We start from the raw sequence: 26,658 nt of genomic DNA, 5'->3' as shown, positions 1-26,658 counted from the left end.
CAGACAAATTGTTAACAGGCAATCTCACTGAGATCAAAGAATTTTAATTTATTCTGAATTCTTTAACTGTTAAAACAGCAAAATACACATGGCTTTCAGAGCAGGTACCAAATGCATTACATTCCAAATCTTTACCCTGCCAAAATCTAATCAGAAGAATATTTCAGTACATAAAAAGTACAAAAACATTTGAGAACAGCAACACTGAATTTCACATTGGGTCTTCTCTGAACAATTTGATAGATTTAAAAAAAACTTAAGAACAATGGAACCCTCAATTTAAAACAACAGGTTTTACATTCTGGTTAAGTAGCATTACACTTCTCTTTTGGTTGCCATGTAAAGACAAACTGCAGAACAGACTCATTCCTTTTTAAATGCTAGATTATTTAGCCGCCTCCTCTTACTTTAAGAGTGTACAACTTGAGTTTCTCTCTACTTTACTTTTCTTGACTGATGTTATAAAGTACACTCCTTATCCAAGTACTGCTGACAAGAAAAAGAACCAAGACAGTTTCTCTCCACAGAACTAAAGCTTAAACATGCTACACTGAAATAATTTACAATGTGCATTCACTCTGAAAACTAGTCTAATAGGCTAAAGATTAAAACACTTTTAAATTACATGTCCACGCACGAAAGCAGCTTCCTTTCTATTTCTGCTTTATGTATCAAAATGGAATTGAGCTGTTCAGACAACCCTGCTCACTTATGAAACTTGCAAAACAAAGGCTGCTTTAAGTAGCAGATTCTAGCAGTGTAACAACAAGTGCTATATTATGAAAGTCTATTTATAGTTCATCATGTCCTTATAATCATCTTCGCAGAACTTAGTAACTGTTTTATAACCTGCCACTTCTTATAGCTATGTCCTAAAGCACAATCCTGGAGAGGAAAACACCTTTTTTTAAAAACTTTGGATAAAGGAAAAATACAGAAAGAAAAACAACAAGCTAAGAATGAATATTTCAGATGCTTTTGACACCACTTAAGTTAACAGAATAAATGAAATCAGCAACTCAATTCTGGTTTTCTTCAAGTCTCACTTCTGAGGAGCTATAGAATGATCTCTGGTGCTTCTGTTAAGATGTCATTTCCAAATACACGGTGTGCAAGGTTCCAGAATACTTCAGCAGGCTTTTTTTTTTTTAAATCAAGTCTGAATAGATCTGTCCAGTACTGAGTTAAGAACAACTTTAACGCATTAACAGTAATGAAAATATCTATAAATAAAGCAAGCTATTATATTGCACAAATTTTAACAAATACTTAAACATAATTACTCTTCACTTCCGTTTGTAGCCAATATTACAGTTTCATTAAGTATACTTTTCTCATAGTCATCAGTTGCTCACTATTCCCTTCAGCCTCCAGAGTAACCCAGTTCTCAGGAAATAATGAGCAAGTTGTGGAGTTATTTTCCCAAACATGCGCAGCTTTACTATGAGGTTTTAGCTATACTATTCGCTTACAAGAAGTTTGCACTGCCTACAGAACCACAAAGCAAGGCAACAGTAGCTTTGACACTTGAGATCCACCCACACAGAGCACATACTTCCAAGTACAGCACTTCCTTTCCTTCAACACCATGTTTTGACATGCTTTTCAATGTTTGTTCAGCCCTGCCACAAGAGTACCCGAAGCAGAATTATTTCTCATCAGTTTCAGTAATCTAGATAACAAATCATTTCTTAAAAAAAACAAAAAAAAAACAAAAAAACACGGCCTTGGATGTTGTAACATGTATATTATATTCTAAACACTATTTTTACTTCATAGGCAGCAGGAATTGCATGCCGAAAACTCAGAACTTTCTTTGTGACAGTGAAGAAAAACTTTGTTCCTATACAAATCAGCATCAACTAGCCTGGGAAGTAATTCCATAGAAAGTACTAACAACTTCAAGTCATTCCAAAGCATGTTTCTACTTTTATTATTTGTACCATGGAAAATCCCAGCACACAAAGAAAACCATCAGGTGAAATACACTTCACATCTATTTCCACCCTCTGGTACAGAAAAATCTCTCCTTTTAAGAGATTGTACAAGCAACAGATGTTAAATAATTAGGCAATTCTTCTGCTAGTATTTCACTTACCAATTCAGTTATTGAAACTCACAGAACTGATAATACACATTCCTTATGCTTCCTCATTATTTCTTTTTTTTCCCCTCTACCTTGTATTATGCCCAAATGTTATGTAACAATGGGGATATGAAAGTCATTATTATCAAATACCAGAGGCCTCCTAGGAGGGGTTGATTCTTTGTCTGCTTTGTGCAAAAGCTTAAAAAGTCCTGTTCCAATATTCATTGGGATTCCCATGATGATGCACTCAGAAACACCTGGAGGGGAAAAAAGCAAACCAACACACTGAACACCTGAAGAACAAAAGTTCAGATAAACTGTAATTGCTTTAACATGTCCATTCTGAACATATCCCCTATCAATCTCCTTGAATCTCACATGTGAAAACCAATTTCTCTTTACTAGATTAATTTGAATGTTATGCTTATCAGAACATTAGATCAGTATGTTATTCAACGGGTGTTACTTAAATTCTAGATACGTAAAAATTCAACCTAACTTCAATACCACCTCTGTCAGTAACCGCACCAGAAGGTTTGTTTTTAGAAAAGATGCATTCCACTTGGTGACAACCCCAGAAGGTGCACAGCAAATTCATTTTATATTCACTTTGAGTTGGAGAAAATAATTCAGTCAAATCTGGCCAAGTTCCCTTCAAGAATCTGCAATTTCCTAGTGGAAGAGGTGTATTCACTACTTCAGTTTATTTTTATTTATTGCATTTTCTTAATTCAAAAACTGCTTGGTTTGAACTTAAATATTTGGCCCGTCTGCTTTATTTTTCTTTGCTATTAAGTCTCCACAGCAATGTGCTGACATCTCAGACATTCTGATTTACTCAATTTTTCTAAAGAGCATCATGCCATATAAAGTAAACTATCAGAAATTAGTGTTTTATCTCTTCAGACTTTTAATCCAAACAACACTTTCACACACTCTCAGGAATACGAGAATATGATCCTTCTTGTATGCATTAAGGCAAACCAAACCAATACAAGCAACGACAAAACAGGAAACAGGTAATCCTATGAGCAGTAAAAAACAGTGCATTTGAACAAACATACTAGGTTGAAGACACATTTCCTTAAAATTCTAGCAAAATTTTACTGATTTTTTATGCCTACAAATGAAGATTCAATATTTTTGCTCTTAGCTGATTGTTGCATTTCTACTATGTAGTTTCTAGCATTATCTACTTAAAAGTCTTATGCACAACAGAAATCTTAGGTTGCTTACTGTACATTTAGGCCTACTTCTTTCAACAGCCTTTACAGCATACATGTAGAACGTATGAAGGAAATACCTTTTTAAAACCTATTGAAAGAAAGCTTTCCAGGTTTTACATAATAACTTTTCAAGCAGATCCAACTCCTGAACCATGGAAACAACATTTAGATTTTGAGAACCATTCTCCCCTAGCAATACCTCAATTTAAACAACCAGGAGCCCTTTTCTCCCCATGTCCTTTTGTAGCATCTGGCAGTAGTCACATATAGCAGGAAATGTCTGAGCAGAAAGCACTGCTATATCAAACAAGCATGTTATATACATGTTCATTTTAACATATACTAGGATTTTGCTCTGCCCACTAAAAGCTGGCATCAGCAACACAGAAAAAACTGCTTATCTTTTAGGTATGTAAAGCATTAAATCAGCTGTTCCTCATTTTCTCAGTCGAAAAAAATACAAGAGTTTCAGAAGCCACATTACCCAAAACTACATCCACACATTCTGTAGAAGCACTGACTTGAAACGCCATTCAGTTCAGCACCTATAGTTAATACTGAGCACCTACTCATTCTTCTTGGCAATGATTAAGTTTCCCTGCTCTGGAGATGCAAAAATGTGAGTAAGAGTGTTCTCATAGCAATTCAAAAGATAACTCGTGATGACCAGGTCGGGCAGTTACACAGCAAGTTTTCTTACAAGAAAGATCACTTTTTCACAGCAAGATCACTTCAGTCTGGGGAGACAAGCAACAATTTTCTGTTCTGTCCATTCTGTTTACATATTGGAATCAAAATATTTTTATAAAAGGCAACATGAAAAGATCTTTAGTTTCTACACCATTCCAAACAAGATTTTACTATCTCAGTGGGAATTCTGAGAAAATACTTTCTTTTCACTACTATGCAGAGTGGAATCAGTTTGCACAGTATTTTTGGTTTAATTTTGGACAGAATTAAAAAAAAAATACTGAAATCCCACACATGAATCCCACTACTGGACAGCCAGAAATTATCAGACTTCTTAAAATGCAGACAGGTTATATAAAGGTTTCTAATAGGTATCATCAAATCTGAAAAGACTCTGTCTACAAAACACTGAGTAAAACTGACTACGCTTTTTAAGATCATCTTCAAATACACACAAGCAGTAAATCTTAGTGTATCATAGTTGTTTTATTAGTTTCTTGGTGCTACTGAAGTACAATGAGGAGTTACAGCTCCTGGATGACAAGCCTTAAAGACATGATGAAGAGCATAAAATCTTAGGCCTCTCCTTTTCTCTGTTTAGTTTAACAGAAAATCCACATAAGTAAATGTGCTTAAGCAACATTAAACACGTCCAATTGAGATAAGTAGCACAGAAACATCTACCACACTTCTAGAATCAAGAAATATAGATCAGTCTCAGACCTGAAGTTTCTGACACCTAAGTTGAACAGAAAGCTTAAAAATGCCAAAAAAATCTAATATACTTTGAAGATGTTTACAGCTGTAGGGTAAGGACCACAAACTACAAAAGGATTTGCAATACCTACCGCAAACAGAGTCCTTCTGTCCGAAATAAGCAGCATCAAAGAGATGGTCTGCAGTCTTTTCAAAAGAAGCCAGCATTAACACACTTTCCTTCATTTTTGCCAGTCCAAATCTGGTAATGCCCAGTACTTCACCCTTGATTGATGGAGAAACCCAAAGAAAGCAGCTCAAGGTCAGTTACGCTTAAAAAGAAAATCAAGTGAACAACAAAAAAAGTAATTTTATACTCTGACAAGTACATAGTACATGTAGTAGATAAAGTACTATCTATTAGATAGCATTTTCATAATATGCTGCTTCACAGCTAAGCATCTTGAAAGTCAGTAGTTCTATTGTAACAAGAAGTTAAAAGATATTATTCATGCGCTATAGAAACATACAGACTCTAAGGTATTTTGTGACAAGACTATCAAAACAAGAACGAAATAAACACAGACACGAGAAAAAAACACAAGTAAGCTAGTTGCTGCGCTACAAACTTCTGTGGTGTCTCAGATAGAGCTATGAAAGCACTATACTGAAACTACTGCCTATTGTCTAACAATAAATCTGACTTCAGCTGCCAGAGAACAACAGAACATATTAAGTCTTCATTTGTAAAATCTCCAGATAAAAACACTTCTGTTTTTAAAACTATCTTGGTGTATTTCTGCCTCTGTTTCTAACAAACATCCCAATTATAACAGACTCAGTGCAGTTTTGTGCTGAAAGAATGCACGGTAGGAGCCCAAAAAGTGTAAAGTGCTGCACTCCGATGCCCTTTTTCCTCATTGTGTGGCAGCTCTGCACAGCCAGCCCCAGGGACTGCTTCTGCCCAGTACAACAAAGCCCTACAGTTTTGAGAGATGTCTGAACTTCTTCATGCATTTCCCCCACATCAAACCCTTGTGCTCTGGCAGGCAATAGTGGAAAATCTGACTTTACTAAGTGGACCCAAATACATCTGAAAAAACATTTTGGATGTGAAGGCAAAAAAAGTGAAATCAATAACAGAGATAATTCTTTTAATAAAAAGTTCTGGAAGCTTCTTGATACTCTTAAACGCAATCTGATTCTATTTGTAAGGTCTGTATTCTTTGACTCCTATGCACAGTTTATAGCTGCTTCGAACCACACCCCATGTAATTTTCTGCAAAGCAAGCCTTAAATTGCATGCAGAATTACCCAGCTGATTTTCATTCTGTTATTTTCAAGCTTGATTTCCAGTATGAGATTATGATTCTCTATCCATTACATCAACATGTCTTCAATCAAAATAGAACTTTCACCCATTCCCCATGATTCATCAGCCATTTTTGTTTGATACACCATCAATCAACAATATTTAGTCGGTACAAGTTACAACTCTTTGAACTTTTAACTGATTCCTATCTCCCTATCTGACTCAAGATTATCAGTGATGGTAAAATTAATTTGTTTAAGCAGACTAATGTTAGACTGAAAAAATGAAAATGCACAGTACGAACCTTGTAAGTCATAAGATCAGACAGCAACATAACATGCCTCCTGTCAATGCTCATACCATGGTTCACCATTGTATACTGAATCTCATTGATAATGGTGGTTCGAGCAGCTTCAATTCCAAGTGTTTTCTCTACCTATAAGAAAGATTATGTAGAATTAATGAATGACCCTTGACAATACATGTGCCTGAATACCACCCAATGTCAGATAACACTGACATTAATAGCATCTTGTACACCTTTGCTTTAAAAATATTTATAAAAAACTCTGAACTGTGATGCCAGTCAAATTATTCTCCTGTGTTAATGCATCCTGATAACTATTAGTGAAATTAGTCTTCGTTATAAATACATTGGAGCATCTAAACACAAAAAAGCACTTGTAATAGGGATGCTACTGGAAAAACAAAGCCAAAAAACAACTATACCAACTGCACATTACCTCGTAAGTGTTGTTAGAGGATGTTTTTGTTCCTTTCACTCCATGAGTAGCCATAACAGCTCGCAGGTTATCACCTTCAACTAGAAGTTTGTACTTTTCCTTACCACTTTGTTCATCAATATGGATGACAGCACGGGAAACCTCTGGTATACCCTGCACTACAACCTGCACAAAACAAAAATGCTACTTCAACAAAAAAGTTACTTCAATATCTACAGCAACGCAATATAAAACAGAAACCCTAATCAGAACTTGAACATTTTGAAACTTCACTCTTTGGAACGGATACCAAATTTAAAAATATATGAAATCAGATTTTGGGCTCTTATCTACATTACTGAAATATGACATTCATACTGTACCAGTAACCTTACACACTACCTGTATTTTCTATTTTATGCCATCACAAATCCTCACACATACAGACCCCGTCTCTCTGAATGGTAGATCTACACAACCAAAAGAACATTCTGCCAATAGTAAGTAAATTACCAGTATTATTAAAAGTCAAAGTGGCCAGCCTCTTCATAAAACTGCAAAAACACCAGCTGTAATGAAAATACCAAGGCTACAATTTTACTTATAAAGATTACTAACAGAATCTTAGTTTTAGTGGTAAAGCAGTAGCATCAAAATCAAAAGTTCTGAACTCAGATTATCTTCAATACTGTCAATATCAAAACCAACTATTTCAGCTTCCCACCAAAATATTCAGCAATAATAATTTGAATATATCCCACAAGAACACAAAACAAAGCCTTGGTTTTAACCTTTGGTAGTTCTTCTTTCAGGGACTGCAATACATAATACATTGAACTCTTGCTATTTTCACGAGGCGTCACACATACGACTGCTTCTCCATGGACAGCAACATCTCCAGGCTTCACTCTGAGTTTAGATATGCAAATTGAGTAGCGCACAGTCTCTGCATTCACCTGTGACAAGAATCAGTCAGCAAACATCTGAATATCTCAACGTATATAAATCTGCTCAAAGACATGCAGTAGACAATATTTCTGCCCTCCCAACAGAAAAGTCAAGAAATGGAATGCAAAAAAGCAAAACAAAAAAGCCCATAAAATTACTCTTAAGTTACATGATACACCAACCTATGCTGAAGGTACATACAGGCCTGTATGTTCCCAATAGACAGAAAAAAATTAATATTCTTGCACTGAGAACGACACCAAGAAATTAATTTACATTCTCATTTCCAAATACATAGAAAATTATCCACTTCATTAGTAAAAAAAAAAGGTAAAAGATATAGATGTAATACAGCCACAGAACATCCTTTGATCACTTTCTATTTCCCCTTTCATAGACTTTTCATTTTTTTTATTTCATTTTAATTTCTGTGTAAGGATTAGGACACCCTCTGGAGCCTTCCAAAACCATGTTCTGATTAAGAGCTGAAAAACCCACCTCTAATCTCAGTAGTCTAATGCGCTCCAAAGACAGCTTCACAAGGATGAAACAATCATCTGGAAGAAACACTTCTTCAATATATTCTGATATCTTGAAGATATAATAGTTAGCATATAAGGATGGTTAAAATGCTTTATTGTAATTGACTGATATTTATATTTAAGACATTACCAATAACACTGTTTTTCCCACCTCTCCTAACAAAGTCTTCTCAATTCTTCCTTTAACCAGGCGGGCAAAATCAGGATCATCATCTTTGTCCAACTGTGCTGTTATAATAGGTGTGCTACAAAGAATAAACACACAAGAAAACAGGGGTGGAAAATTACTAAACTAGATTAGAGATGGCAACACGAATTACAGCTCACTTCATGAAGTCTAAGAGTGGCATTTAAGAACACTGAAAGACTTTGAGTCTTCCCAGACACATTTAAGGAATATTCATGTATTTCAGGTTGGTAAAAATTAAGCAAATACGCAAGAGATTGTAACAACATAACAGTTACTATTTTGATGGCCTACATTACACTGGTATTACTTAAAGAATAACTTCAAAGATATGCGGGTAGCTTTAACTATCACTAGAAAGCTTCACAATATGACAGATACCAACAGAGTACTAAACTTGAGTAAAAAAATTGTCTCATTTAATTTTCAAAACAAAAAGCAAAACCACCACAAAACTGTTCTATTTTCTGGCTTAAAATCATCACTTATTTGCAAAGATATTAGATTCTTCTTATTTGGGTATTGTATGGATTCAGTATTGCCTAGTATGTTACTGACAATAGGAAAATACTATCACTATGTTTTTCCATCAGATTTCACTTAAGGAATTAAAAATAAACAAGTAAATGTTGGCACCTAATTGCTTTTGAAGCATTAATAATTTCCTTGATTCTTGGCACACCCAAAGTAATGTTCATTGAAGCTACCCCAGCAAAATGGAAAGTCTTCAGAGTCATCTGTGTGCCAGGCTCACCAATGCTCTGTGCACAAAGAGCTCCTACTGCAGAACCAGGCTCCATCTGTGCCCTGACAAAGAAAGAAAGAGTCTCATAAAACACAAGAAACATGGAACTCAAGGTTATCCTACACAAGCAAAGATAGAGACTATTCTGGTAGATTTAACAGGATTTTATTACTTGTGAGGTTCTTTTTTTGGGGGGGTTGCTTGCTTTGCTTTTAAATAAAAAAGCAATAGGAGAGATTAAAAGGTAACTAATGCACAAAGGCAATGATCTAATTCAAGGCAAGAGGATGCCTTACCATATAGACATGCCACAGCCTCACAATAACATCTGGAATAGAAAATAAAATGCTTGTCTTCTCATCCCCAAAACTATCAGACAGCAATTCTAGATTCCCCATTCAGGGAACTCCCCTACCAATATTTTCAAAATTCCCCTTTATATTTTTAAGCAGGAGAGATCTTTATTAAGTCTTCAATAAGTTACTAGGAAGACTACTTCTAGTTAGAGCAAAATCCAGACATTAATGCCTCCTTACTTTCACCTTAAGAATAAAACTTAAACTGATGACTTCCCCCTCAACTTCCACATTTAATGGGAGCATCCCATATTTGTTCCCTTCTAAAATGTATGTACTTGAACTACTGGTTGTCCCTACAAGACAGAAAATGAAGCTGACTACAGTACACCACGCAATCTCAAAATGGTTTACATTCCTCCTATGATTTTCTTCAGACCCTGCAATTAATATTCTTAAGCTCACAAAGTATGTGATGTTACTAGCTCTTCATGTTTAACAACACAAGACAAATATCTTCAGATTATGTGAGTAATCCAATTAGAACAAAATCAAACAAAATAGATGCCACCAACAACTGTATACCAGTGAGCAAATCTCAGGAGACTGGAGACCTTTAAGTAAATAACTCATGGATATTGCAGATGTTCGCATCTCTTACTACTACTTTACTATGATAAAGAATAAAAAAGCTTCTAAACAGTCCATAACAGATTTGAGAACACATTAGTACAAAATGTGACATAGCTCTCCATGGACAGCTTAGATCAAGAGAAACCATTAACACCGTTATGGAGTGAAACAGACATTCATCTATTCTCACAGAGCCTTTGGAGGCAACAGTCTCTTGCAATCAGAGGAGGAAGAGAACATCTATACCAGTGGATGTAAAAATGCTGGGTATTACATGATATCTTCTCCCACTCTGAACACACTGCTTTTGGCTTTTATGAGAATCTGCTATCAAAACAGGATCTGTGGACATAACTTGTAATTAGCTATAAAAGAAAACCGTGCCTCTGCAGATATCCCAGAATCAAAGTGATTGGAAGGGACCTCTGGAAATCCATAAAGTCCAACCTCTCCCGTTTGAAGCTCAGTAGTTTGCACAGGAAAGTATCCTGGCAGTTTTGGTTATCACCAGAGAGGGAGACCCCACCACCTCTCTGGGCAGGCTGTTCCAGTGCTCTATCATCCTCAAAGTAAGTTTCTTCTCATGTGCAGAAGAACCTTGCGTTCCTGTCTGTGCTCAGTGCTCCTTGCCCTGTCGCTTGGCACCACTGAAGAAGCACCCACCCCAGCCAATTGACACTCATCCTTTAGATATTTAGAAGTGTTGACAAGATCCCCTCTCAGTCCTCTCTTCTCTAGGCTGAACAATCCCCGGTCTCTCAGCCTTTCATCGTGAGGGAGATGCTTCATGCCCCCTATTATTTTTGTAGCTTCTCTGCTACAGCGGTATGACTCCTATTATCTCAAAAGAAATATGCCTGAATACAAGCAGCTAGATTTTATGGTCAAATCTCCTGATGTAAGAAGAAACATAATATAAAATACAAACTATCTTCCTGCAGTGTTAAAGTGAAATAAACAAGTAATGGAGAGTCATCTAACAAAATCTGATTAAGAATCAACAGCAGAAAGATGAAAACTGTATCAGTCAAATCTCAAGAACTGTCTCACAAGACTCAACTCTGCTTTCTTTTTATTCACACCCTACTTTGGTCTTCCAATTTTTGTTGAGGTCATTGAGGTCAACTACTTATTTGTGTTGCAGTTACAACAGAATCCATGGAGTAAAATAGCAAGATGTTGTTTTTAGCATTTGAGTTACTCCTAGATGGTAAAGAAAGCAAAAATACTAAGCTGGTTATATAAATAGAGATAAAATAAGCCAAACATTTACCTCATGTATTTGTCCCTACAGGTCTCGAGAAACTTCTCTAGTTGCGTTGGAGTAATCCTATCCAACTGATATAAAACCCGTGGCTATAAAGAGAATAGAGCAGTTGAAAAAAGAAAAAGCTTATGAAGACTTAAATTAACAACATAAATAACCAACTGAAACTATTTACCTCTGTCGTGCCATTGTCATTGATACCATACTTGTCCCTAGTTTTTTTTATCTTCTCAGAAACACCTTTGATGAATTTTTTTATTTCCTGAAATTACATGGAAACAAAAGTAAGGAAAGATTCATTCTTTATACTGAAATCTTCAGCGATTACTTGCTTAGGGATCCAGATGAAATGTTTACAACAATATATTAACTGCACAATACAAAGAGAAACATTAAAACTAAACTAACACTAAAATTCAGCAAATCAAATTCACTTTTGTGAATTAGTAGCAACACAGAGGAGTATGGTCCACACTGAATAAAAGCATCCTTCCTGAGCACATACTGAAAATGAAGAGATTTGACAGTGGTCAGTTCTTTCTTCCTCCTCACTACTCACTGAAACTCTTCTCCAGTCAAAAGTGTCATATAAAAGAAGAACCCCTCCCTCAAAAATTTTATTTTCTCACTCCACTGACAAAATCATCTTCACTCATTTCTCAGTATTCAAAATAAATCAAAATTGAAAGACTGCAATAAGAGAAGTATGTAAAGGATTCCTGATGAAAACTGTTCATAGTTTATCTGGGGTGAAAGAGATTGAATCAGAAAAAGTCAAATACAAAAAAATAACCCCTTAAAACTGATAGAAATATGTCAGTCTATATTGCTTACTTTAAATGATTTTTCTATACTGCTGAGGTGCTTTGCAAACAAGAGCATTTAGTATGGATTAATACATAAACCAGTCACTTTCTTATTAGGTTTACCCAAAGATACTTGTGATAGTCTTGATTGAAATGCCAACTGAAATAGTACTGTTACAAAAACATCCAACACTTCTATGGAACATTCAGGTATTATGCTTAGGATATAGATATGAAACAAGAGATTCATGATAGAACTTTTTCATTAAAGTGGACTCAGGGCAAGTCATTACCATAACAGCTAATGAAAACTAAAACAAATGAAAAAAATTAAAAATCAAGAGGAAATTCTTTCCATCCACTTTAACAATGATAAGTGTAAGCAAGCCTCTACAGAAGAGCAAAAAGTTTTATTTTTAGAGTCTATTTTCAACCCCTTTAGCCCTAACAATCCTGTCCGCCCACCAGAATGATCATGTAGTATCACCTTTTCAGTCACTGTTGGACTCCTAACTCCTGCAGCAGCTGGGCACTGAAAATAACTTGCAAAGTTAAGTAAATATTTGAGTAACTGCCGTTTTTTTATTATTCCATTCATAGATCACTATCAAAATACTTCTTTTACAACCTAACAGAATCCTCAGATTCTCACAATAGAATATTGTTACTGACATTCCAAGTACTTGCAAACAGTTCATTATGTCCTGTGACTATTAGATCTAAGATCAAATGAAGGAACTGACAACAGAAGTGTGTTGCTGAAATGGATGCTTTATGTTGTTTCTCATTTGGATGAAACAGGTTACATTCATACATTTCTGCCCCTTTTGCCCTGCACTAAGTAATCATAACTCACAAATGAAATACTGTGCTATTCTGAATAGTTTTGATCATTAGATCTTTGAATAAAATTGACAAATTTTATTATTTTTTAAGTTTCAAGTAATAAAGCAGCACTAGAAAGATTAATCTTCTCATTGGATGACTAAAAGAGTACTGCGGGACTTAGAGAAGCTGGTAACTCTTTATCAGTAGAAAAAAAATACAAGAGATGCTTTAAAAGTAATTCCACCTTGAAATACACTTCATTTGTGGAAGGGTGGGAAGGGAAAATGACAAAATATGATATTAACTTCTCCCTCTAGAACACCACAGGATAAGCTCTTATCTTTTTATTTACTCTCTGAAAACTGAGGGACTGGGACAATAATAGCAACAACCACAAGAATTCAAGAGAGGCTATCATACTGACTGAAGAATTAGTCATGTGGTCATATGGAGAAAGTCTGCAACAGGAAAATACACAACACCAAAGCAGTACAGGGCAGCAAATGGCATTGTGGACAATTTTATTGCCAACTTTTATTCTTTTACAGTCCCTAAGTAGTAAAATACATATATTCAAGTTCTAGCATTATAAACCATTATGTTCTATATACAATTCTACATTATAAATAATTTATTTCAGTACCTTTTACTTTCATGTACTAGGAACAAAGAAAGAATGGTAAGAATTAAGATAAAACTCTTCATTATCAAAACATTTTATTCATGTGGAAGTAATAGAGAAAAGTGACCTATGACCCTCAGCTTTCCATGATCTCTTAATAGTTTATTTCATCTATGGGTTAGTTCAGGCTACAGATAAAAAGAAGAGGTAGATGATCTCTTTCAAGTCTGTCCCTGTTTATGGAATTACCATTCGGAACATGATGCTCCATAAACTGACATAATACAGCTCCCAAGTCATCTTTTTCACACAGTCCAAACCTATCAAGTCTTTTAGTCACGACACGTTTAATAAAAAGGCATTAAATTAACTCAGTAAGTTTCTATAATAGCCAACACTTAATTAAAATAGCAGTCTACAAAGCCTGGTCACTCAGCTATTTAAATCATTTTTCTCAACACTAACTTAATAGGAGTATTTATGTATGTTAACCACAGCTGATATAGGAATTCTCAGTTAGGAAGCCCACTGAAATACAAAGTGATTCAGCAGGAAGCCATTCAAATCTAGTCAATCCAGAGGTAAGCTCTACATGTTCCACTATCTAGGTCTTCTCTGTATTTGTACCACACCTCCCAGTGTTTATCTTTTGTCATCTCCAGAGAATAGGAAAATAATTTTCTTGACCAAAAAAAAATCAAAGTTTCCTCATTTCCATATGAAGAAAGTTTTCCTACTGCTATATTTATTGTAATCATCTTACATCTGTAATCAAATGTTAAGGCATACTGAAAGTTGATCAAGCCAACAACGCACTTTCTCCATTAGCTGATCTCCCTCTAGTGAGAAAACAGTGCAAGCTGAATGAGCACAGTCTGCTTGAAACAGGTCATTTACATATCCTGCCTTCTCGACTAGAGTGGTTAAGCCCATTATGATAACCTCCTCGTAAAACAGAAGAGAAAGGAGAGGAAGAGAAGAAATAAGAAACCCCATGTTAACATTAATGCAAGTCGAAAGAATGAATTCTAGAAAGGAAAGTTAGGTAGCAAAAGAAAGCTTTCTCAAATCCTCAGATTACTAAGGAACTTACTGCAGTGATGAATTCATGTCATTGTTTTCAAAATTAAAAAAAGGACTTGGTTAAATTACTTCGATGGATACCTAGATTAGAATTTAACGAGCAGTACTGTATATATGCTAATCAGTTATTTTAGCACTATATACACATCTGTAGCTAAAAGCACTAACATTAATGCTCACACAGTGCACACACATGCTACAATTACCTCATTATATTTTTCATAACCTGTTTCAGTTAATGTCTTCAAGGTTGAACAGAAAAAAGGAAAAGAAATAAGAAAAAGTAACAGTATTTGAAACTTAAAAATCAAAAATGAAGCTCATTATCATTAATGCTATGTAAATGTAACACTTCAAAAGGATAAATATAGTTAACTTTTACTGATATGATTAAAAATGAGTAACACCTCAAAAAAACCAGCTTTGTCTATGAACGCTGGCATATTTCATTTTTTCCCCTGATATTGGTGCAGTTGAGATTCACAGTGTATTTCAACTATAGATACAAAATGATTTTTCTGCTCTGCTCCAGCAATGCACATCAGATTACTCACCGGTTTTGCTACCTTAGAGCTCTAAAGTACTCTGATCTATTAAAAACAAACCCTTCAAAACTAGGTTACTAAATACATGTCGCTGACACTGCCAAAAATCATAAGATTAATCAAGATTTTACATATCCATGGTCAGCTTATTTCTGCTGTTTTTAATCTGTCTCCTAAAGTAGTCTCAAGTAGGATACTCTCCCAAATACTCCAATACTCAATGCTTTTTTTTTTTTAACAATTCCAAGCACAAGCAGTCATGTGAACATTTCCTCACACTTGAAAGATATGCTAATATTTCTCAAAAGATAAAGCCATATTGAGTGAAGTGTTTCATATGGCTGAAGTTTTTTTAGCTGGGTTAGTTCGTAAGGAAAGCAACATAAAAAAAGTTTAATAATATAGTTTACTGGAGGAAAACAAGCAAATGCCTAAAAGCAGCTCTTCAGAAGGTCAATAATATCAGAACACACACGAAACAGATTAAATAATAGTTTCTAATGAAATCAGTGAGGATTATTTAATTTCTGACACTCCAGAGAAAGCACATAACTGTACCGTTGTGCTATAAGCAGAAATTCCAGCTACATAACTCTAACGAAAGCAATAACTTATACCCAAAAAATCACTAACTTACATCACTGTGGTGTGAACATGCACCATAGGAAGAACAACTTGTCCTACTTCCCCACCTCTAAAATGTACAGAAATATATTACTGAGCTAACTACTATCCCTGTTACTAATGCAACAAATTCAACCATTGCTTCTACAGATCAATAAAAACATTTTATTTAATTTCCTTGAATTATAAGGTAAGGTTACTAACAGTATAATAAGAAAGTGACATAATGGTATTACCTGCAGAAAGCTGTCTCGGCAGCAAAGAAATTCATTCTTCTTCATGATCGATTCAGACGTTAACACTAATTCATTTTTACTAAGGGCTGGTTCACTTCGGCATGGATATACAGCCTTAAGAGGAAAAAAATTATAAACATGAAAATAAAATTTCAATATAGAGACAAAGAATAGAGATATATGCAAATGATTAATAGTGTACTTAAGTATTTTTTTTAAACTCAATAATGTTTGATGATTGTGAAAAGACAGTCCATATACATTTGTGTTCAAATAAATCTGAAGCTGTACACATCCAGATTTCTAATTCTTGACAGAATAAGTTGACAAACTTATTCTGTCAACGCTCAGATTACAGAAACCTGGACAGTAATTTCAGCAAAAGGTTTTATGCATGTTGGGAAAAAGAAAGCAAAACCAAAAATAAACAATATTGTTTTCAAAAATCACAATATTTCAAGAGTTATTTAGCAAAATGCTAGGATGATCTAAGCAAAACTTTAGCACTAAAACGTCTTGAATTAAATAAAAACTGCTTTGTGTAATTTAAATCCAACATAACATCTGACTGAATCAGTAGTAACTTTGCTACCATGTAGTGTTACATACACCTGTGTATGCAAATTTTCACTGCTCATACACTTAAGTTCCAGTTGTGAAATACCTAATGTGAAAGGTATCTGTAAGTCTTAGCAGACAGGCTCTGATATCAGGACTGCCAAAAAAGTGATTTAAATTCTTTAATTGAAACAACGCTCTGCAAAATTTCTCTCCTTCCCACATGCATCATAGTCTTTTCACTTGGAACAAAATGTCACTAATCCTTACTCTGATATTGTCTAGAACTCGCTTAAATTCCAGTGGTTCATCCTTCCCTTCCATTGCTGCAGGATCCAAGCCATCTCCTCCATAAATAAACTGAATAATGTCACCAGTAGAACTTCTGACTGTCAAATCATACTGTGAACAGAGATCTTCAAGGGATTTTACCAGCCGCCTCTGAGAGAAAAAAAAAGATGCAGGGAAGATAAAATGTGATTGTTTTATTGGTTGGGACCATAAAAATTATAGAAAATGTAGTCAGGAAGTACATTTGACAGAGCAGGCACAAAAGACTATTTTAAGTCACACGTTCCCTAGACCTTCCCTATAATGTGAGAGACATTGTATTTCAGGCCACAATACAATTTTGTTATTGTTTTCTAAACAACAGAATTCCTGAATGCCAGATTGCAATAAAGACTATTTGTGGTTATTCATGACAAAAAAAAATCTCAAGTCTTGTATTCTTTTGTATTCTTGTACTCAGGTTTGTTTCTCAAGTGATATTAATTTTGCATACAGCAACAAAATCAGACAACAATTGCTTTCACTGACGAAAAACAATTAGCTCATCCATCCAAAGCCAGTAGTTGCCATTCTTCCATCAGTGTTAGCTAGCTATTGTCTCCCACATAGATTCATTTTCTGGCAAATCCAAGTCTCTACAGGCTGCCACCTAAAGAGCACAGATACTAAAAGAAAGGGTTAGACATATTTATATCATCCAGACATCTTGTAGATGCTTTTTCTGTTTCTCATCAAAATATCAAACCTGAAAAGGCATTCAGCTCAAATCTATGTTATATCCGCACAAAAATTAAAGCGCCTTGAAAGCAGTCCTCAATGCTAGAATGAGGGCTTTTTATCACCTACATTCAAAAGAAAACAGCTTAACACAAGCATATTACTGCACTATTGCTTGACGTCTCTCACAAGCCTCACACCTACCAGAGAGCAGATCAAAATCTACTTCCCAATATAAACTATTCTTACATTAAAAACATACAATAATAAAAACTAAACGAAACACACGCACTGCCCCCTGTCCCATCAAGCATAAAGTTAATAGCCTCATTTGGAAAAACTGATGAAGCTCCTAATCCAATGACAGTTACCTGCATATATCCAGTTTCAGCTGTTTTTACAGCAGTGTCAACCAGGCCTTCTCGACCAGCCATAGTGTGAAAAAAAAATTCAGTGGGAGTCAACCCAGAATAGAAGCTGTTAGCAACAAAGCCTTTTGCTGCTGGAAGCTACCGGAAAGAGTGGAAAGAAGTTGAAATACAATTAACATTCTTCACATATATAACGAAAAATAAAGATAGGTGATATACAAGCATTGAACAATTTGTCTCAGTTGTGTTTAGCTCTGAAACGTAATGTATTTTAAATCTGACACAGGTTTCAGTATCCTCACCTAGTTTCTCCAAACTACCAAACCAGATTTTAACTCACTTTTAAGTCCAGCCATGCCTCTAGCCACTCTTGCAAACATTACACCAACTTCTAACAAGTCAACTTCACTTAATAAGATAATTGAAAGGATTATACAAACATTCATGCTAAAGACCAAGGAATCCAGAAAAAATATGGAAATATGTACATAACTAATTCTTGTGAATGCTTTCCTATGATGACTGAGAATAGTTCTTGACAATGAACTTTATGCAGGCATTATGAAGTCAAAAAAACACCAAGCTGTCTCCGTGACGACACAGAATCATGTATAAGTTACAAAAAGGTTCAAGTTTGAAGACTACCATATGCCACTACATAATAGGAAATGCTTTCTAAATCAATAAAAAAAAAGCCAGAGTTGAAACTTGAATTTTTCATCCTTACGTAACCAAAGAAGATTTTTCCTTCTTGAATTTACTCAGAATATGTAAGATCTTACATTGCAGAATTCATAAATTGAAATTTGGACTTTAGTAACAGATTTAAGTGTCATGGTTATTATCTCACACTTGAGTTAAATCTGTTAACAAGATTGATGACTGGTGTAAAGAAATTTCTCTGGTGATCATTAAACTTCAGACGAGCATTTAAGGAAAAACAAACCAATAAACCACAATTCTCATTGATTTGCATTAACAAGTGCATGACTCCTCATTGCTCTATGTACAAAGCATCCAATGATATATATCCTAGTACAGAAAGAAAAAAAACATACCCCAGAACGATTTTTCTGACATTTCACTGACTGATAATACACTCAAAAGGTGTACTGAAAACTCTCAGTACAGTGAGAGACAGCAAGACAAATTAGCAAATAAATTTTAGAAACAAAAACACAAACTTACTTTAAATTACTAAATTAGAATTCTACCATGGGAAACAGCATGGAAAAAGTTCTAGCTGTAAATATTTAGGCTAATGAAGTGTCCCACAACAATTCACAATACTAATTCTAAGCTCCACATTACATTCAAAACATTTTACATTAACTGTATGTGTTCCTGTTTCTTTACTATGCACCTTTCTTAAAGTGTTCTAAGTTGATTTGTTTCACTTTTCTTTACAGTGTTTTAACATACAGAATTACCTTAGAATGCTTCTCAAAGTGAGGCAAAGACCTATTCTCAAATCCATCAGGAACTCTGGACCCACTGATAGCCTGTTGACCTACACATGCAATCATCTGGGATATATTAATGAAGGAGCCTAAAAAGGAAGGAAAAAAATCTTACAAATGAGTAATATTAACACCCTGACAGAGCTGCCTTCATTTATTTGAAGACAGCTAACAATTCTGTATTTTCTCAGAGCCATGGACACTCATTATAGCTCAATACTATCCTGTTGGATATGGATTCTAGTTTATAAAAGCCATGATCGTAGCCTTAGTATCCTGAATCACAGTTTCTCCAATAAGCATATTTCAGCATTTATTTTAAAAGAAGGGTTAAGTGTTCACCATGATTTCTACAACAACATAAACCTCAGAGAATGAAAAAGCTTTTTTTGCAGTGAAAATGGCTTTTTGCTACTTCTAATTCTCAAGGAATCATTTCTGGCTAATTTTTCCATGTGACAGAGATTCTTCAAGTGGGAGGTACAACAAAAGTCTTAAGAACAAGTTCTAGTAGGATGCTTTTTAACTAGTACAAAAAAATTAAAGACAATAAATAGTTCACCAGCTCATTTTCAGTTAATGAGAGCCAACTAGCAATTACTGAAATCGAAAGTGACTGAAATGAAGTCACTTCAAATTTGCAGGATGTGAATTTAGTAATTGCACAACTGCCTGCATAAAATAAGCTATTATGACAGAAGAAGTAATTCTAACTGAGATGGAATTAGCAGACTAATTCTGGAACTCAGCTATCCCTACCTTTAGAACCACAAAGAGCCATAATAAGTGGACTGTTGCTCTTGTCCAGTTCTCTGAGACAGGCACTGCCAGCATGATCTCTGATAACAGAAAGTTCTTTAAGTATTAAGGCCTGAAATCCAAAAACAGATTTGGTATTAGTAAAAAAAAAAAAAAAGCCATACACAAACGATATACTACCACTTCCCAGCAGTACTTTCAGCAGTAAGTATTAAAAATAGAATTAAGAGAAATAAGCCTGGAATTTGTTTTGATGAAGTTGCAACTTATAACTCGTGTAACTTTCCAGTTTGCAGCCAAGTAATTCTTTTTTGGGTTAATGCAGCAGTATCTGGGGACATTACAACCTCTTAAGCTAGTTAAACCAAGTACTGAACTAAGCTAAGCTGTACTATGTGAAAGATTACTGTAAAGCAGTAATTTTGGAATGCTCTCACAATGTACAATGTTAGTATCTGATTTTTTATAAACTAAATATATAAAAAAACAGGGTCTCTGAGAAGAGGAAAAGCATAAAACATGGGAAGACTTCTTTCAGGCAAACTGTAACTAGACAAATGTGGAAGTACTTCACGGGTGGGTTTTCCTGTCTTTGTTTTTTCCTCTTACACTTCCTCCCCTACACCCCTTTCTCCTACTAACAAAGAAAATACATGGATAGCCAAGAGAACAGATGTATAAAACTATTAAATGTAATTAACATAGTATTCTTCAGCAGATATCATTAAGATCCTGTCCCTAAGCTTTTGGATAATGTTAACTGATCTTAATTTTTTTTTTTCTTTTAAACAGAAAAAAAGTAAAAAGAAAAAAGTGTAACTGAAGTCCACTTAACAGCTACTCTAATAGGATATAAGAAAAAATACTGCTTGTAGACAGAAGTCTAATTAAAAGAGTTTTGTTTCTTGGACTAGATTAATTGTTGTTACTGTTGTCCATTAGTTCAGTAAATATTGGTAAATGCAATTAATCTTGTTTTCATTCTTATTCTAATGTCACCTCAATACTTCGAGCGGGGTGGAAGGATCCTGGTTATTAAGCATCTAGCTAACGTTTTAACATTTAGGTGGCTATATGCATCTAAAGGATTAGATATTCAGACAACAAAAGTCAAGCACAGACAGACCACACTTACTCATACTTTTAAGCATCAGGAGACAACGTTTAGCTTCACAGATTCTGTGAATACATTCATGAAATTTCTTTTCTAAATACGTATTGACTTAATCTAAAATGCTTACCTCTAGTGTCTCTTCTGCAGTACAACCAGGCTGCTGCTGTAGCTTGCCGGTGTTCAGTGCTTCAATGTATTCATCACATTTCTTATAGCCAGCATGCAGCAGCTCATACTTAGCTTTTAACAGGCCTTGCCCTGGGGTAACGTCACCAATTCCAATTGAAAAGCCACGATTAGCTGTCATAAAATAATAAGATTATAATGCTAGCTCAACCTCATACATAAAAAATAGAAATGAAAATCAGGAAATTTTGTCATTTGGAACTTTGTTATTTCCTCCCACCATGTGACAGACATAAGCACTTCGTAAATACACTAACTGTTTCACTACTTGACAGTTTAATGACTGTCTTTTTTTTTCCTGTTTTGTTTTGAACAGGATACATTGTATTTGAAGCAAAAATTTTGCTTGACTGTTCTGGATTTCTGCTTTAAGATATTGTTTTACAAGGAAACTTACAAAGATAGACAGGAGCAAGTCTGGCTAGCCTTGACATGGCATCTGCAGCTTCCACTTGTCCCCAGTCTCTCAGCAAAATGTAGAAGATATTATTCTTTGATCCAGAACCTAGGGTTCCTTTGTCCATACTGCCACTCATTAACTCACTATTCTGAATTGTGACATCTAGAAATAGAAAGCAAAAATAATTGTAAAGCACGATTCAAACTCTTTAAATAAAAGAGCAGTTCTTCAAATAAAAGTTCTGTTCAAGAAAAGAATATGTATAAGTATATATATAAGTATATGAATGAGTATTTAAGAAGGAACAGTCTACAAACTGATCTTACCTACAAAACTGAACACTTACGTATTTTCCTTCCACCTCAGAATGCAAGTGTATCTATTTTATTCACAATGTTTCTCACAAATCTTAATTATTTTTTGTTTAAAAATAAAATAAAAGCACTAAACACTTAATTCTTTAAAGAAATCAAGCTTTTCATCTTACCCATCTGGAAATAAAGTCCTCAATCATGGACAGTAAACTACAGTCAATTTATTATTAATTACAGCCAAAAAAAATCTCAGAAACCAAGCAACAGTTCTCTTTATTCAAAGATTCTCACACTCAGTTCACCTCTGAAAGACATCCAACAGCAGTCTGAATTTGAACATCTACAATGTTATTGTAAGCTTCCAAAACACAGCTTTAGAAGTGTCACTCACAAGAATCATTGTAACACAGATCTTCCCCTTTGCCACAATACTGTTTGCCCTTGGTTCGCAGATTGGCTTTTACAGGACAGTCATCACTGGGTTTGAGAATGAGGCTGAAAACCTGCTTTCCTGTCCAGAGTGTTACAGGCTTAGGAAAATAAGATGACAGGAATTAGGGTTAGAGATTTTATGATACAAGTACTAGAAGCAGCAAGTAAGAGCTTAATTGTAAAATTCTGTTTTTAATTCTTAATCTTTCCATACTAAATAGAAAGCTACATAATGCTATTCCTTTGAATAGAGAAACAATATATACATATACATGCAGATTCCTAAGTGTCTGTTCTTTATGTAAGGGTATGTGCATCCATTTACTGAGACATGTTCTATTGCTCCCTCTCATTGTCACATTTCCCTGATTAGAAAAGAAAAAAAAATTTGATGCTACATCAATTTCATTTCACAAGCTAGGTATCATTTATAAGTTACTTATTTATGTAATGCCACCTGAAGCTATAAGAAATTAAAGATTTATGTAATTATGTACTTCACTCACTTGTAGTTAAACATAAGCAAATCCATCACTGCTAAGAAAAAAAGCTGTTTTCTCATTTTGAATAGCAAAAGCAGTCAAAGAAAAACTGCTCCTTGTTAAAAAGATTCATATAAATTCATAAAATGAATGCACTTTATTCCTTACAGTATCTAACACAAAACAAACAGCAGAAAACATAAGAATGGTCTCTTCGCCAAAATCATCATCATTGGTAAAGAACATACAGAGGAAGTGTTTTTAATATTAAATAACAGTGTGACACACCTTCAGAATTGCTGGGGGAGGAAGACGAACTTTAATTTTTTCATCCTTGCCAACCAGAATAGAAGCAATGATTTGACAGGCTTTTGCTCGATCAAAAAAGGTATCTTTTAGTGTAAGAAGATAGGCACCTGAAATGTAGAAGTGATTACATTCAGAGGTTACTGCATATTCAGTATTAATGACCTCATTCTGATACTAAGTAACTATGTACAGCACAAAGTAACAATGGTTTTACACAGCTTTCCAGATGAAATTAATTCTATCATATTCAGATTTCATAGAAACACAGAATCATAGAATCACAGTTGGAAAGGACCAACATGATCATCTTGTCCAACCAACCTCCCATCACCATTGCTACCACAAGCTACTAAACCACATCTCATAGCTCTTCATCCAGATGCCTCTTGAACACTGCCACAGATGGCCACTCCACCACCTCCCTGTGCAGGCCATTCCAGTGCCTGACCACTCTCTGAGAGAAATTTTTCCTTATGTCTCATCTGAACCTCCCCTGGCACAACTTGTGGCCATTTCCTCAGGTCCTGTTTGCTGTCTGGGAGAAGAAGCCAAACCCCTCTTCATCACAATTCTCCCTTTACTACTATCTATTCTTTTTCATACACTATATCATAAGTAGAAAAAAAACTTCAACACTGACTTTGCACACTTTCTCTCATATATTCATTACTTCTCTTGAAGAAATAATGCAAACTGAAGATACTTACTGTAGGTTAAAACTCATTTTAGGCTAATAGATTTAACTCATCTACCATAATCATAATTAATTTACACTACATAACACATGTGAAGATACCAAGCATTCACTTTTGACAATGAAAAGACCAGAAACCATAAAAAGCTACTAAAAATGGCACCAACTCAAGTTGACAGTATCAGAAGGTATCTGAAGAACATTCTATTTCAGACTAAAAAAAAATAGCCTTACTCTCATACAGTCACTTTTACTTGTAAAAGCCAAATTTTAAGTTAGTATAGAAAAATTATTACAAAAAGATTCTCAAAGAATTCTTATATTACACAGCTCTAAAATAAGATTAAGTACATACCTGTTAAGAAATCTTGAATAGCAGCAATTAGGGGTTCCCCATTCCTTGGTGTTACCAAGTTTGCTTTAGTCTATATGATATAAAATTAAAAGTTACACACTGCAAAACACTGATATTCCATTTAGGTAGATTTAGGTACTGACACATGTATCCACTTCACTCAAATATTTTTAAAATACATCACTTCCATGCACTAAACATTAAAAACTATGATTTAACATGTATCACAAACAAACTGAAATACTGCTTTTCCTCAAACAAATACAGCAAACAAATTTTGAGTTTAGGATGCGGAGCTCCCACTCATAGTATTCCCTGCTCCAGTTAGTCATCTCCATAATCCCATCTATTCAGTACCTGGCTGCCTTAGATTTACCTGAACTATTCACAGGACAACAGAAACCTAGATTATGTTTTGGTTTTTTTTTGTTTGTTTTAATAGTTAAGCTTACTTTTTTTAAGCTCCCAATTCACCTCAGAAAGTCAGTACATGCTGCAAACAACAGCTATCTTCGCACAAGAGTAGTCACCCGAGAGGACCAATGTACTGGAAAATCCTCAAATTAGTGCTACTGACTCTACTTTCATGCTAGAGATAAGGCACTACAACTACCATATTCCTCTACTTACCATTTTTTTTTCTCCATTTTTTCCCCCTCCTAAATAAAAACCTACTCATCTGTCTTCTCCAGTAACTATTAGCTCAGCACAAACACTATTTTGGCAGCAACTGATAATAGTAGTCAAGCAGAAACATGTTGACAACATGTACTTATTCAAAAATCCAGAATTTGCCAGGAATGCTAAATGCACATGTGTTAGACTATCATCCAGTCTACTGTCAAACTAACAGCCCTGATTTATTCTCAATTCCCTTTTCCTTTTTGCTTCTAAGGAGTTTCACAGCTGCATACTATCCATACTCACTGAACCTGATGATGATTTTGGATCTCACATGTAGGAGAGGTATTACAAGGCATGGCCATCATTAGCAAAGTCCCAGTACATGAGCTACATACATACCCCCATTAAAACAAGTGCTTCTGCTTTTGCTTCTTCTGTCTGAGGAAGGTGAAGGTTCATCTCATCACCATCGAAGTCTGCATTGTATGGTGTACAGACACATTCATTAAATCTGAATGTCCTATGGGGTTTTACTCTAGCCTGCAAACAGAGAAAAAAGTGCTTTGCATGCAGCGAAGCATGTTGAGAGATGAAAAACTAAGCTCAAGTGCTTCTTCGTAGGCATTATACATTCTGTTTATTACAGATATGCATCAAAATTTCTGACTGTAGGACTCATCACAGCCATGAAACAACAGAAACTGAACACATTATTGGTTACACAAATACATCTAACTTCTATTATGAAGTATTTACACAGAATGCTTTGTATAGGCTACAAGAACTCTACAATAATGAAATGCTTACTCAAAAACAGATTCTGAAGTCAAATAGAGCTATTAAAAAAAACTGTCTGGCAGCATACTGTCCAATTACACACATCAATTCCCACACAGAAAAGCACAACTGCACAGTTAGAAAAGAAGCTATTTCTGTACATGCAAGAGATAAACAGCTGCAAATGAAGGCCTCTTAACAATCACACGATGTACTTCCATCTTACTGTTAGAGACTGTGCACTCACAATGTGAGCCATAATGCTCAGCTTATGGAGAGAGGGCTGTCGGTTGAACAGGACAATATCACCATCTATAAGATGCCGTTCCACGATATCACCAAATTTCAGCTCCTGTGCCATCTTTTCTCGGTTTCCATATTTCAAAAATCTTATAACACCACACAACAATGCATCATAAAAAACAGACAAACAGAACTTGTAATAAATACTGTGTACACAATGCAAGCTTCTTCATTAAATGTTGGAGTATTTGTACTGCAGTGACTAGATCACAAAATGTAGGGACTGCATCACTAAATATTAGATCAGTTGCTATTTTAAGTAACAAAGTTGTGATATTAGTAAAAACGACAGTTATTACCACAAAAACTAAGAAAGCCTACAAAGACAAACCAATTATTTCAGATGTATCAGGGAGAACAGGGAATTTCATTCTCATACAATTACTTTTTAGTATCCATAAACTGATAGCCCTTG

The 26,658-nt window shown here is 34.9% G+C and overlaps 1 protein-coding gene across 2 annotated transcripts in view; it reads right to left on the bottom strand.

Moving 5' to 3' along the window:
- Nucleotides 1-28: 28 nt before the first annotated feature.
- Nucleotides 29-26,658, bottom strand: part of POLR3A (RNA polymerase III subunit A) — a 33,632-nt gene continuing 7,002 nt past the window's right edge. Inside the window, exons 10-32 of one of the 2 annotated variants that reach the window (XM_010714342.3) lie at nt 26,188-26,329; nt 25,563-25,703; nt 24,540-24,609; nt 23,470-23,597; nt 22,659-22,797; nt 21,951-22,115; nt 21,495-21,667; nt 20,254-20,365; nt 19,465-19,583; nt 18,035-18,172; nt 16,926-17,096; nt 16,098-16,211; nt 14,899-14,934; nt 11,529-11,615; nt 11,360-11,442; nt 9,049-9,219; nt 8,377-8,470; nt 8,182-8,274; nt 7,527-7,691; nt 6,757-6,921; nt 6,318-6,449; nt 4,854-4,986; nt 29-2,346 (exon numbers count right to left, since the gene is read on the bottom strand). In XM_010714342.3, coding sequence (XP_010712644.1) covers nt 2,198-2,346; nt 4,854-4,986; nt 6,318-6,449; nt 6,757-6,921; nt 7,527-7,691; nt 8,182-8,274; nt 8,377-8,470; nt 9,049-9,219; nt 11,360-11,442; nt 11,529-11,615; nt 14,899-14,934; nt 16,098-16,211; nt 16,926-17,096; nt 18,035-18,172; nt 19,465-19,583; nt 20,254-20,365; nt 21,495-21,667; nt 21,951-22,115; nt 22,659-22,797; nt 23,470-23,597; nt 24,540-24,609; nt 25,563-25,703; nt 26,188-26,329 — 2,920 coding nt within the window. In that variant the 3' untranslated portion in view covers nt 29-2,197. The remainder of the gene's footprint in view (nt 2,347-4,853; nt 4,987-6,317; nt 6,450-6,756; nt 6,922-7,526; nt 7,692-8,181; nt 8,275-8,376; nt 8,471-9,048; nt 9,220-11,359; nt 11,443-11,528; nt 11,616-14,898; nt 14,935-16,097; nt 16,212-16,925; nt 17,097-18,034; nt 18,173-19,464; nt 19,584-20,253; nt 20,366-21,494; nt 21,668-21,950; nt 22,116-22,658; nt 22,798-23,469; nt 23,598-24,539; nt 24,610-25,562; nt 25,704-26,187; nt 26,330-26,658) is intronic. The other variant, XM_010714343.3, reaches the window with a different exon arrangement.

The sequence above is a fragment of the Meleagris gallopavo genome, chromosome 8 (assembly GCF_000146605.3).
Source record: "Meleagris gallopavo isolate NT-WF06-2002-E0010 breed Aviagen turkey brand Nicholas breeding stock chromosome 8, Turkey_5.1, whole genome shotgun sequence".
NCBI lineage: Eukaryota > Metazoa > Chordata > Aves > Galliformes > Phasianidae > Meleagris > Meleagris gallopavo.
Note: the sequence above shows the minus strand (reverse complement) of the source record. Positions and strands in the feature narration are given on the sequence as shown.